Source organism: Salmo salar, chromosome 24 (genome assembly GCF_965601325.2).
Source record: "Salmo salar chromosome 24, fSalSal1, whole genome shotgun sequence".
Classification (NCBI taxonomy): Eukaryota; Metazoa; Chordata; class Actinopteri; order Salmoniformes; family Salmonidae; genus Salmo; species Salmo salar.
Window position 1 is genome coordinate 40,848,632 of NC_138314.1, and position 12,901 is coordinate 40,861,532.

At 39.3% G+C, this 12,901-nt stretch overlaps 2 protein-coding genes across 10 annotated transcripts in view; both read right to left on the bottom strand.

Moving 5' to 3' along the window:
- The window catches only part of bmpr1ba (bone morphogenetic protein receptor type 1Ba), a 162,419-nt gene extending 153,352 nt beyond the window's left edge, over positions 1–9,067 (bottom strand). For all 3 annotated transcript variants that reach the window (XM_014172483.3, XM_014172486.3, XM_014172484.3), the window contains exon 1: positions 8,837–9,067. The gene's annotated coding sequence lies outside the window, so the exon portion shown is untranslated. The remainder of the gene's footprint in view (positions 1–8,836) is intronic.
- A 294-nt stretch (positions 9,068–9,361) lies between these two features.
- Positions 9,362–12,901, bottom strand: part of pdlim5a (PDZ and LIM domain 5a) — a 146,811-nt gene continuing 143,271 nt past the window's right edge. For all 7 annotated transcript variants that reach the window (XM_014172468.3, XM_082968708.1, XM_082968707.1 and 4 more), the window contains one exon: positions 9,362–12,576. In XM_014172468.3, the coding sequence (XP_014027943.1) occupies positions 12,484–12,576 (93 nt within the window). In that variant the 3' untranslated portion in view covers positions 9,362–12,483. The remainder of the gene's footprint in view (positions 12,577–12,901) is intronic.

Below are 12,901 nucleotides of genomic sequence, written 5' to 3' on the forward strand. Positions count from 1 at the left end.
GCGGGTTAAGAGAACTAACGTGGCGGGTTAAGAGAACTAACGTAGCGGGTTAAGAGAACTGGGAATATTGAAGACTCATGTTAAAAGGAACCACCAGCTTTCATATGTTCTCATGTTCTGAGCAAGGAACTTAAACGTTAGCTTTTCTACATGGCACATATTGCACTTTTACTTTATTCTCCAGCACTTTGTTTATGCATTATTTAAACCAAATTGAACATGTTTCATTATTTATTTGAGGCTAAATTGATTTTATTGATGTATTATATTTAGTTAAAATAAGTGTTCATTCAGTATTGTTGTAATTGTCATTAATACAAATACATTTTTTGAAAAAATAAAAAATAATTTAAAAAAAACGGCCGATTAATCGGTATCGGCTTTTCTGGTCCTCCAATAATCGGGATCGGCGTTGAAAAATCATAATCGGTCGACCTCTAGTTAGAATACACAACATTTAAAATGTGGTTGTGCATCAGCAGTTTCTCTTGTTATGTCAGTCACTGACAGTCACTCAATTAGCCATGTCAGCTAACATTAAGATTAATTTACAATCTAGTGGCCAGCTATCTTAACGTATAGTAATCATGGTCGAATTACGGACTGCGGGGGGGCTCCCATTGATTTTGTTAGTCACCCTCACTCAGATATATTAAAAACTACAAACACCTCTATCCACCCTATGGCAAATGAGTAGAATTGCAGGAAATTGGCTTTAAAACCACACATCTTTCTCTCTGCCCCATGGCAAATGAGTAGAATTGCATGAAATTAATTTTTAAATTGCCAAATCTGCCACCCATGATGAATTAAAATGTTGTGGCCCCACCCCCCATCAAAGATCCTTAGAACAATATGACCCCGAATGTGCTGAAAGATGTTTACATGGCTTGTTCGGGTAGACCTTTAAAATATCCTTTCTCTCCAAAAATATATATGTATTAAACTTATGCTGAAATGTTCATTATATTCTAATGAGCCATTTGACTTCATGTTCGTATTCTTATCTTTTATTATGTCTTATTGTTGTTGCATTGTCGAGAAGGAACCTGTAAATAAGCACTTAGTTGGACGGTGTGTCTACCATGTGTATCCTGTACATACGACTAATACAACTCAAAACTCTATGGAGAGAAACCATAAGCCACATGAGTGAAAAGTTAGATTTTGTTACAGTAACGTTATAATTATTGTGTAGTCTTGAAAGGAATTTAAAAAAGCGTTCTTCTTTCAAAATGACAAAGTCTGACATGAACTTAAGAACTTCATCATGTCCCTTATCTGATTCTCAGGTTGATGAACAGTTTTTTGATTGTCTAGTAGAATCCAGGAACTCAGTTAATTACAGTCAAAAGGCCATTCATTTACACCTCGCCCTGTGGCAACAGAGCTCTTTTGAAGTCACACCATAGTCAAACAGGTACAAATCACACAGACAGCCTAGATGGGTGTGTGTTCCTGCCTGCTGCTTTGTCATTTAAACAGAAGGATAGTAGTTCAGATTTCCTTCAATAAACCTGCTATTCTTGGCTTCCAGCTTTCCTTCCATACCAAAATGTGAACTGAATTCAGCACTCTTACAAAAGCCTCCTGAGACATCAGATGATGTCAGGGGATCCATAGTGACACACCACAGACACAGCATGGAACTGTTCAGGGTTTTGGACAATTCCCATTTCATAAACCAAATGACACAGTGAACTGATTTGTGGTTCCATATTGTTTTTCCCCAATTAAGCTGGCTTTCATCTAAGAAGCCTTAACTAAATAGTAGACAACTACCCTCACAATGCCACACTGTCTCATTTCTGACACACACACACATCTGCTCATCTACTTCCCTTGTTCATATTTGCTGACTGTTTTCCTGCTTGGTCCCAAGGCAATAGAGCTCACGCAGAGAGAAGAGGTAAGAATTGGACACATATTGCCATATGGTCAAACACTCCTCAGACATACGCTTGTCATAACCCACACTGACAGACAGCTGGGCCTGGTTATAGACTCAGAGAGAGGGGAGCGAGGAGGGGGGGGCGACTGTACAGTAAGGGGCTTTATTTGGTTTGAGTTCTTTTCTCTCCTTTCTTCAGTGTATTAGGCACTATTACTTCCAGCCTTGACTCATAAAGGCATGGAATATACAGTGCTGTACGATAGACTAGAGCCCTGTCCAGGGGGTGTACTGGTACATCAAGCTGCCTCACACTACACAGACAGGACATCAGCTCCAAGCCAAGGCTGTTGCAAGGCTACATATGATAGACTTGCTGCCACTGTATTCATCATGATGGCAATGAGAGGCTTTAGTCCCATCTTGATTCAAGGTAACGAGAGCCTTTTTTTTTTTACGCACCATTTGTCACATAGAGATGCTATACGAGGCCTATCGAGGCAATCAAGGGAACGGGATCTCATTCCTCATCAGCAGTTGTGTATATAACAGTGTGTATAGCTCACCCTGTTTTTATCTAGCTAAACTAACTGCATAGTGAATGTCTTACACAAAGGGAGACAAGCACTGCTGTTGTGTCTATCCACATCTCCCAGACCCCACGGTTCTTAAACATAGTAGTGCAATGATAGAGGCCATTATGGAAAAGTCCCAAATCAGGCCACCCTATGTCTTACAGGGCTCTGTTTGACCAAACCTAACGATGGTCAATCTAAGAGCAGGCGGTAGGTAGTGCTATAGGTTCAGGGGGTGTGACAGAAATATTGTTGCTATTTTCACTATCACAATTATCGGCGAGCTTGCTAGCGCCAGCGCAAAAGGGCCTGATTTTGAGTTGTGTGGTGTGTCGAGGCTTGGCCTCTCACTGGCCAATCAGAACGTGCTTCATGGCGAAATATGCAATTGCTTCAAGTTTTGTATTTACGGTCTTATGTAATGTCTTGGAATCAACTCCAATTCCAATGTCAGTCCGTCATAGTTAAATAGCTTAATGAAAGAAAGAAATGAAAGAAATGAAATAACAAAATGTAGACCTATCTTTGCTAAGTAGGTTAACTTGAACCCATTTGCAGTCCACATTGTTCTAAGTTCTTGTATGTCTTCAATAGCATTCACACTGGTATAGGGGCTAGGCCTACTGTAAATTACATGATGTAAGATTACATTATTTATTGATGAAAACAGAACGAATACTTATAATCAAATTCTAAACAAAATAAAAATCCTATTGAAAACAAGGTTATGTCACACCATCATTTCTCCCCGTGGGCATATCATATTGAAACAGCGTAGACGATGGAGAGTTTTACCCACATCCCAAACTTTTCACAGTTACTGGACAAAGATCCTATATTAAGTAAAAAGAGAGAACGTCCTCTCACTGTTGTGCTGCTCCCCAACAGGCCTAGGTTTAATGAACATAGTCAGAACCATCATACAGATCAGATCACATTCACACATCTCCCCAATTACATCGCAAGCGCACCACGGACGTTGTCACCATGAAACCACAAATGGGAATCATTCTAATACGTTTGGTTGTAATACAATTCTATGAAATACAAGCACATTTTTGGGGTTTTAACAACGACAATAAATACATGTAAAATGTAATGATATCATAAAACTGCAAAACAAAGACATTCATTGCTGTTGAACCAGCCTTCGTTACAGTAGACCTAAGGGAGGGCTTGGGTTTTGAACATATGAAATGGAAAACAAGCCATTTTTACAGGTTTCATGATGGGCATGGAGGGAGGTTTTATGCATGTCCTAAACAGGACTTTCATGGCTAAAATAATGTGGGTCTGCCTACAATGCAGAGATAAAAAAGGAATGTCATCTCACTGTTTTACTCCTCTCAAACTTGATATTTTAGTAAAAATGTGGTGATTAAGGTTTATTTCCAAGCAGTCTAAGGAGCCAAACCTTTTTTTCCCCAACAGTCTTGACTACTTGCAATTGCATTGGACAGACAAAGAAAAATCCTTCATTGAGAGGAGGGGTAGACTATGCTTGGTTTTTAGTCAAATAAAACTAAATGGGGGGAAAAGCATTCATTTTTAATGTTTCTGAATACGAAGCACACAGGCACCAAAAGCACATTAGGCTACTCTTGTTCCAAGTCCATATGGCCACAATGCGTCACGGCTGGATAGACTGTGTTTCTGCAGTCAAAATTAACGTCATAACTAACTGTGTTACCGCTAAAACCAGCTTTTGGTTGGTCTTAAATATCCCTATCAGCGCTGCCTGAAATTAGCACTTTGGATCATGTTAAGGACATACCTCATATTTCCACCCCACCCATCTGAGCTGAGATAAGACGGGTCAATTGCCGAACCTGGCGTTAGGGCTGGAAAATGCCAATGTCCCAGTTTAAATGACGAAATTGCAAACTAACATGCGTTTGACACTAGCGTCACCTTAACACCAGGCAAAAATAGAGCTCATATACGACCCTAGGGGCCCTGGTCAAAACGACCCTAGGGGCCCTGGTCAAAACGACCCTAGGGGCCCTGGTCAAAACGACCCTAGGGGCCCTGGTCAAAACGACCCTAGGGGCCCTGGTCAAAACGACCCTAGGGGCCCTGGTCAAATGTAGTGCAATAAATAGGGAATATGGTGCCATTTGAGATGCAGCCTTATAGCATCCAGGTTGACACTTTCCCTGAGCATGGTTGTCCTATGGTTATTTTGAATATGACCTTGAACCTTCACACAACTTTCTGGGAATGGTGCAGGATAGTAGGTTGGATTTGGAACATTCTCAGCACATTGAAGGAATTTTACAACAACAAAAAATATAATTTCTTGGCATTTCAATACTTTAACAGAAAGTTTCCTAAAAGTTCATGCATCGTTACATTTAATTACATTTTTGGTCATGTTCTAGGAATGTTCTCCAAATGGTTTGACAATGGCAATGTTGTCAAATAGTTCCAAGAACATCAAGAAAAAGGTTTTCTGTGGGAATTTCAGTACTTCATCATTACGTTTCCTACAGGTTTCCTCATGATTATATTTAAAGTCATGTTCTCAAATTGTTCAGAGAACTTTAAGAAACATTGTTCTTCTGTGGGAATTTCAGTACTTCCTCAGAACATTCCACACAAGTTCCCATGTGGTTGTATTTAATGCTATATTTTTACTACATTCTGGGACCGTTTTCAAAAATGGTGTGACTTAAGCAATGTTCTAAGAATGTTCCGAGAATGTAGGAAAGGGGGATACCTAGTCAGTTGTCTAACTGAATGTATTCAACTGAAATGTGTCTTCCACATTTAACCCAACCCCTCTCAATCAGAGAGGTGCGGGGGGGGGCTGCCTTAGTCGACATCCACGTCATAGGCGCCCGGGGTATGGTTATTTTATATGTCAGTTCTTGGCAATATTTTCGGAATGTTCTAAAAAAATATATATAATTCTATACATAACATCAACAAGCTCTTAATTCCGTTCTCAGAACATGAAAACTTTAGAAACTTTCAGATTACATTCTAAAAACATACTGTATAGACAGGTTGGCTGACAACATCGCAAAAATTATGCTCGCGCATCGATGTGGCCTGAAGGCTTGCGCTGTTATGCTTCTGAACAGTCAGATAGCTAGCAACAATGACAAGAAACTGCCATATGGGGAATCGTAGATGGCTCATTTCAGCTTGTTGCATCTTGTTATTGATACCATGCCTTGTTTTGACCGATGTCACGTCTATGCTAATATCGCTAAAATTCGCTAGCTAACCAACAACTGTAATCATGTATTTGAGAGACAAAAAGTGCTCATTGTGTAAATGTATTCATTTTCAATAAACATGGAGACAAGATATAGTTTAAAATGTTTACAGTCTAAGCCAACCCAGTCTATTGGTTTTGTTGCTAAACAACCAAACCAGCTATACATTCCATTTTCAGAACATGAAGAAAACTTTCCATAAAAACAACAAGAACATGTTATTAACGTTCAGAAAACGCTCTAATAACGTAATTTAAAAACATATACTTGCCTTTCTCAGCGTAAAACAAAAAATATTGTTAAGTGTGTTCAGGTGTGTTAACCGTGCCCACTAATTGGCCACACCTGATCTTAATGAGTGCTTGTTTCCATTGAAATGGGGTCTATTAGACTAAAATGAACAGGCTTGTATGCGTAAAAAAAAACACATGGCATACTAGCGCTAACCTGGTGGCGCAGTGGACGAATTCCATGAGAAAATAATATCATAGGTTCACCTCTCACTGATGCCGTGTCACAATAGAAAATACATGTGTTTGCATTATTAATGCCTCAGCAAATCCATTTCCATGTGTCCTATCTGTGCTTTAAGTGCTTATCCAAAATAAGCTAGCAGTGTTATTTAAAAAAATCTTAAAACATTCACTGAATGTTTCAATAAGGTATTCAAAAACTTCCAAATAACCTTTACATTTTGTTATTAGGGCTCTATTCAATCCATATCGTGAAAATTCAGCGTAATTTAAAGGCAATGTTCCAGCTTTAGCAGACTTCATTCACGCTGCATATGTCGGCTCAATCGTAAATTACCATTTCATTTCTATCACGGAATCTGTTACGCTTCAGCGCAACAGATTGAATAGAAAAATAATAACACTTTGAATAACTATAAAACTTTCACAACATTTAGAGAATGTTCTCAGAGTGTTATTTCATTACCTAATAATTCCCTCTCTCAGAGCGTTAATAAAACCTCCCAGAAAAACTTTCAAGGAACCAGACTAAAACGTTCTCAGATCCTCCCTGCAACATAAAAATAAACATTCCCAGAACAGGCAAAATGTTCACTTCTGTTCTCAGAATGTTTGAAAAACGTAACGTTTTACTGGTCAAACACATACGTTCCAACAACTTCCAAGGAACTAAATGTGCTAGCTGAGATGTGCTGCAACCTGGTCTCAGACCATTTCGTATTATTCTGTATGTAAATCCAACAACTCAATTGAGTATACGTTACGTTTCTTATGGTATATATTCATTTCTGGATGTCCATCATCCATTCCTTCTAATATGTTACGAATTTGCAAAACGTTTGACATGTTGTGAATTTGCAAAATGTACAATATGTTACGAACTTGCACAACATATGATATGTTATGAAATCCAATTTGTTTGGGTAATGTTAGCTAGATGGCTAGGTGACTAATGCTAACGTTAGCTAGCTGGCTAACTTTGGCTAGGCTAGGGGTTAAGGTTAGGAGTTAGGTTAAAGGGCTAGGGTTCGCTAAAAGGTTATGGTTAGCTAACATGCTAAGTAGTTGCAAAATCGCTAAAAAGTAGTAAATAGTTGAAAAGTTTCTAATTAGCTAAAATGTTGACTGTGATGAAATGCGAACATGCAACCTTTGGGTTGCTACATGCTCGTGTTATACACCCAAACAACCACACTCTTTTTGTTTCTCTTTTCTCAACCACTCTTTTTGTTTCTCTTCTTTTTGGATGGAAAATTCCACCCAAAAACGATTAGTCCATTGTTGATATAGTCCCAAAAGAATTTGCATGTCAGCTATCAAGTTTAAGATATGTATCTTTTAAAATACAGAAGAAAAAATATAATGCCTTTTGCATCATATGATTGAAAACACTTCATATTTCTGTATTTCGAATGTTACATATGTTGAAAACATTATTTCTGACAAGCAAAACATTTTGGGACTTTATCACCAATGGATTAATGAAACAAATACAAAAATATAGCTTTTGTTTGGAATTTTCCTTTAATTAAGGATCCAACCCTTCTTTTCCAATTTGCACCTAAAATGACATACCCAAATCTAACTGCCTGTAGCTCAGGCCCCGAAGCAGGGAAATGCATATTCTTGGTACCATTTGAAAAGAAACACTATGAAGTTTGTGTAAATGTGAAAGAAATGTAGGAGAATATAACACAATAGATCGGGTACAAGATAATACAAAGGGGGAAAAAAACGGTTCTTTTGTATTTTTTGTACCAACATCTTTGAAATGCAAGAGAAAGGCCATAATGTATTATTCCTGCCTAGGTGCAATTTAGATTTTGTCCGCTAGATGACAGCAGTGTACGTGCACCGTTTTAGACTGCTCCAATGAACCATTGTATTTCTGTTCAAAATGTATCAAGACTGCCCAAATGTGGTTAATTTGTTTTTTAATAACTTTTCATGTTCAAAACTGTGCACTCTCCTCAAACAATGGCATGGCATTCTTTCACTGTAATAGCTACTGTAAATTGGACAGTGCAGTTTGATTAACAAGAATTTAAGCTTTCTGCCAATATCAGATATATCTATGTCCTGGGAAATGTTCTTGTTACTTACAACCTCATCCTAATCGCATTAGCATACGTTAGTGCAACAGTCCCATGGACAGGACACCGATCCCAAAGTTATTAAGTAACCTTCTGTAACCATACAAAATGCAACATGCCACACTAATTTGATAACCCGAATTTACGTTAACAATGTTACGTTTAGTCTATGAGACCAGGCTGTGTAAAAAGCAACCTTCCATACTAATTTGATAACCCTGATTTACGTTCACAATATTACGTTTAGTCTATGAGACCAGGCTGTGTGAAAAGACACATTTTAGTTGCATTATATATAGAGCTCTGGTGTTGTCATTGTAAGATACTGGATATCTGAAACGCCATCAAAAAGTGTTATATCAACAAAGTATCTCAAACTGGGAGGGTAGGCTACATTTCTTGATTGTGTAAAATGCCAACTACTCAACTCCCGTGACTAAATAAACATGTTTTGCTGTTCTACCTGTGATTATCGCAGTACATTTCAGACTGATGAAGGCAGCAATTCGACTGTTCGAAATTGAAACGCCTCCAGCTCACAAAGTAATTCAACTTTCTAGACCACATGTTTTGTTCTCACCTTACTCTCAGAATGATAGAACACTTTTGTAGTCAGCACCTCGGGAATCCACTACAGATGACACTCTTCTCAACACTAGAGGACCCGAACGTCCGTCTTTCCGTTCTGCAGTTGTCTCACGTTCGCATTTTTGAGTCAACAACCTCTCTACCTTGCCTCTCAAAAAAGCGTTACACTTCTTAAGAAATGCTCCGTTCCTTCGCTCCAACTACCGACGTCTTGAAGAATTGCAGTTAAGAAAACAGCTTTTAAATTAAGGATGGTTAATGGTTCTCAAACCTCTACTCGGGGACCCCCAGACGTTTCACAATTTTGTTGTAGCTTTAACTAGCACACCTGATTCTCCTTGCTGATTGGTTGACAAGTTGAATGAGGAGTGGTAGCTCTGAAATAGATCAAATACATATGGAACGAACGGCTGGGGGTCAACGCTACCTTGGCATTGAAGTAACCAATATCATCAATGTGTGCCAATGGAACAGTCATGAAATGTGGATCTCAGATTTAAAAATACAAGTGACTGAGTCAAATTTCAGGGGGGGTTTATTTTTCATTTAGATTACATCATTATGCATTGAATTATGTTGTTCTCTTTATTCAGAAGACATAAATACAACCCATTGAGGGCCATGGTGGTGATTACATGACTCTTGTTAAAACAATGAACAGGAAGATGATTCCACTACACTATGCTTTTAAAGATGCATTATGTCATTTTTGGGCAACCCGACCAAATTCACAAAGAAATGTGAGTTATAGATCTGTCATTCTCGTTGAAAACAAGTCTAAGAAGCGTTAGATGTTTTCTATGTGCGCTATTTCTATGCCTACCATTCTTATGGTTTGTTTTTGCTTCTTTTACTTTCAGTTTTGTACACCAGCTTCAAACAGCAGAAAATACACTATTTATGGTTATGGAAAATATATTTCACAGCAGTTTAGATAGTACAATGATGCTCTACACAATGATACCTTGTTTTGTCACATAAACAGAAATTAGGTGAACTATTAGAATTTTTGCAACCAGGAATTGCATATTTAAAGGTGCGTATTGCACCTTTAAATATGCTTTTACAGGAATATTTTCACATCAATCTAATTATAATATATGGTCTTAATTGATATGTTAAGATAACCAATAGGATTTGCAAAGACAGGACCAGTAATCCTCCTCATATGATTTTCACAAAAAGGGTAATAACCTAATTAGAATGTTAATTACCTTATTTTTTGTTATTTTTTAATAATTTGATTGAGATAGACTAGTGAAGAGCAGACAGGAAATGAAGTACGGATGGCGAGGCAGAAAGGCAGCGGTTTGGATTTGAACACATGTCGACTCTGGTAGCCTACGGTAGGTTGTGTCTGCCAGTATCCACGACACAGGCCACTTAATGTGAACGTTAAACCCTGTGAGAACCAGTGTTAGAAGATGTGAAGTGCTAAGTCATTCATGTAACAGTGACGTATGCCATATGACAGGCCATACAGTTGAATCTAATGCTAATTGAGACCGTTGAGGTTAAAAGAGAAGGGTTGTTACACTCCATTACCAGTGACATGATTTCAGGATGTGAGAATTACAGTATGGACCAAGACCTTACTCTAACCTTTTGGACTAACATTTTAATAATAACAAACTGTGAAATAGAAGATATATAATAAATCAAGAGCTAAATAAACATGTTTTTTTTTTTTTATCACCATAGAAAGACTTGGTTTATGTGACTTGGTTTACTCCTTGTCCTCTGTACCGTTCATCCATATCAACAACAACAAGATTCAATCATTCATTCTGTTGAGACGGAGTGATAGTGAAGTTAGATTCATACCAAGAGGCTACAGGAGGTTGGTGGCACCTTAATTGGATGAGGATGGGCTCGTGGTCATGGCTGTAGGGGAATAGATGGAATGGTAAAACACGTGATTTCCATGGTTTCCACGTGGTTGATACCATTCCATTCGCTCCGTTCCAGACATTATAATGGGCCGTCCTCCCCCCAGCAACCTCCACTGCAAGAGACTTCAAGAGACTTCAGGGAAAAACAGACTAAGGAAAATGTCTTGACTTCTCCCCTCACTCTTCAGTTTTCTCTCATCCTCTCAGTGTAGGCATTTTCCGAGGGCTATGAAACAGCTAGCCTGTTTTTTTGCTCTTGCCAATTATATCGTCAAGCGAAACATGACATGACAATGACAAGGAGTTGGCATGATAGCACAAACAGACTGGAACTCAGGCTACAAACAGCAGCCTCAAAAATATACTTCTTTACAAACATTATTTCTCAAATCCCTTCATGTACAGTATGATGGGTAGCCAACAACAACAACAACTTGGCTTTTGGAAACGGTAATACAATAAGTTGAATGTAGATTCTATTACGTTGGTAGAAATGATATCAAACAGTCAAACCACCACATCCCAATGCAGATGTTTTTTGTTGGAGGAAAATTGCATGTATTTATTTTTTCAACTGGGACCAATTCTAACAGTTGAATGCACCATGGGCATGAGCATGGTTTAGCTTTAACGATATCCCCTCTACCGCTTTTCAAAATTCTGTATTCTTTGAGATGTACATGTAAAATATACACATCGTTGATTTTGGCCATTCAAAACAAAACAAACGTATCGTTTTAGTCTAGTCTCATTACGAGAGGCATCTTGCCCATGACAGCATACAGAAGAATGGTAGAATGGCACAATACTCCTATGGGGGGGGGGAGTATACATGGATAGATTTATAGACAATAAAAATAGGAATATAAGCACCCAACATATGATTATTATGACTACATATTGCCTATCATACTTGACACAAAGCAGGAAACAACACTTTATCGCCAGAACTAAACACCTCAGTTAGATAAAGTCCAGAAGATCAGAGTGATCTCCATGGATACAACCATGCTCTGGTCAAGAGTAGTGCACTACCTAGGAAATAGGGTACCGTTTGGGATGTATCCATGGAGATCCCTCTGATCTTCTGGACTTTCCCTGACTGAGGTGTTTAGTTCTGGCGATACTCCAATAGCATCAACAGTCATAACATAAGTTCCCCGTCTAGCCAAGCGTACTTCCTCCAGCTCTCCTCTCGCCATCTGCTCCTTCTTCCTCCAGCTCTCCATCTGCTCATTCTTCCTCCAGCTCTCCTCTCGCCATCTGCTCCTTCTTCCTCCAGCTCTCCATCTGCTCCTTCTTCCTCCAGCTCTCCTCTCGCCATCTGCTCCTTCTTCCTCCAGCTCTCCATCTGCTCATTCTTCCTCCAGCTCTGCATCTGCTCCTTCTTCCTCCAGCTCTCCTCTCGCCATCTGCTCCTTCTTCCTCCAGCTCTCCATCTGCTCATTCTTCCTCCAGCTCTCCTCTCGCCATCTGCTCCTTCTTCCTCCAGCTCTCCATCTGCTCATTCTTCCTCCAGCTCTCCTCTCGCCATCTGCTCCTTCTTCCTCCAGCTCTCCATCTGCTCATTCTTCCTCCAGCTCTCCTCTCGCCATCTGCTCCTTCTTCCTCCAGCTCTCCTCTCGCCATCTGCTCCTTCTTCCTCCAGCTCTCCTCTCGCCATCTGCTCCTTCTTCCTCCAGCTCTCCTCTCGCCATCTGCTCCTTCTTCCTCCAGCTCTCCTCTCGCCATCTGCTCCTGTCCTTGCTCATATTTTCACCACACTATGTGCATGTTTCCTGCACAGAGGCTTGTCCATTTTGGAGAAGAAGGCTTGACCCTCCAGAGTGGTGCAGCAGATCTGGAACACAGACACAGATACAGACACATGTACAGATACAGATACAGACACAGACACAGACACAGATACAGATACAGACACATATACAGATACAGACACATATACAGATACAGACACATATACAGATACAGACACATATACAGATACAGACACAGACACAGATACAGACACATATACAGACACAGACACAGACACATACACAGATACAGACACAGATACAGACACAGATACAGACACAGATACAGATACAGACACAGATACAGACACATACACAGATACAGACACAGATACAGAAACAGACACAGATACAGACACAGACACAGAT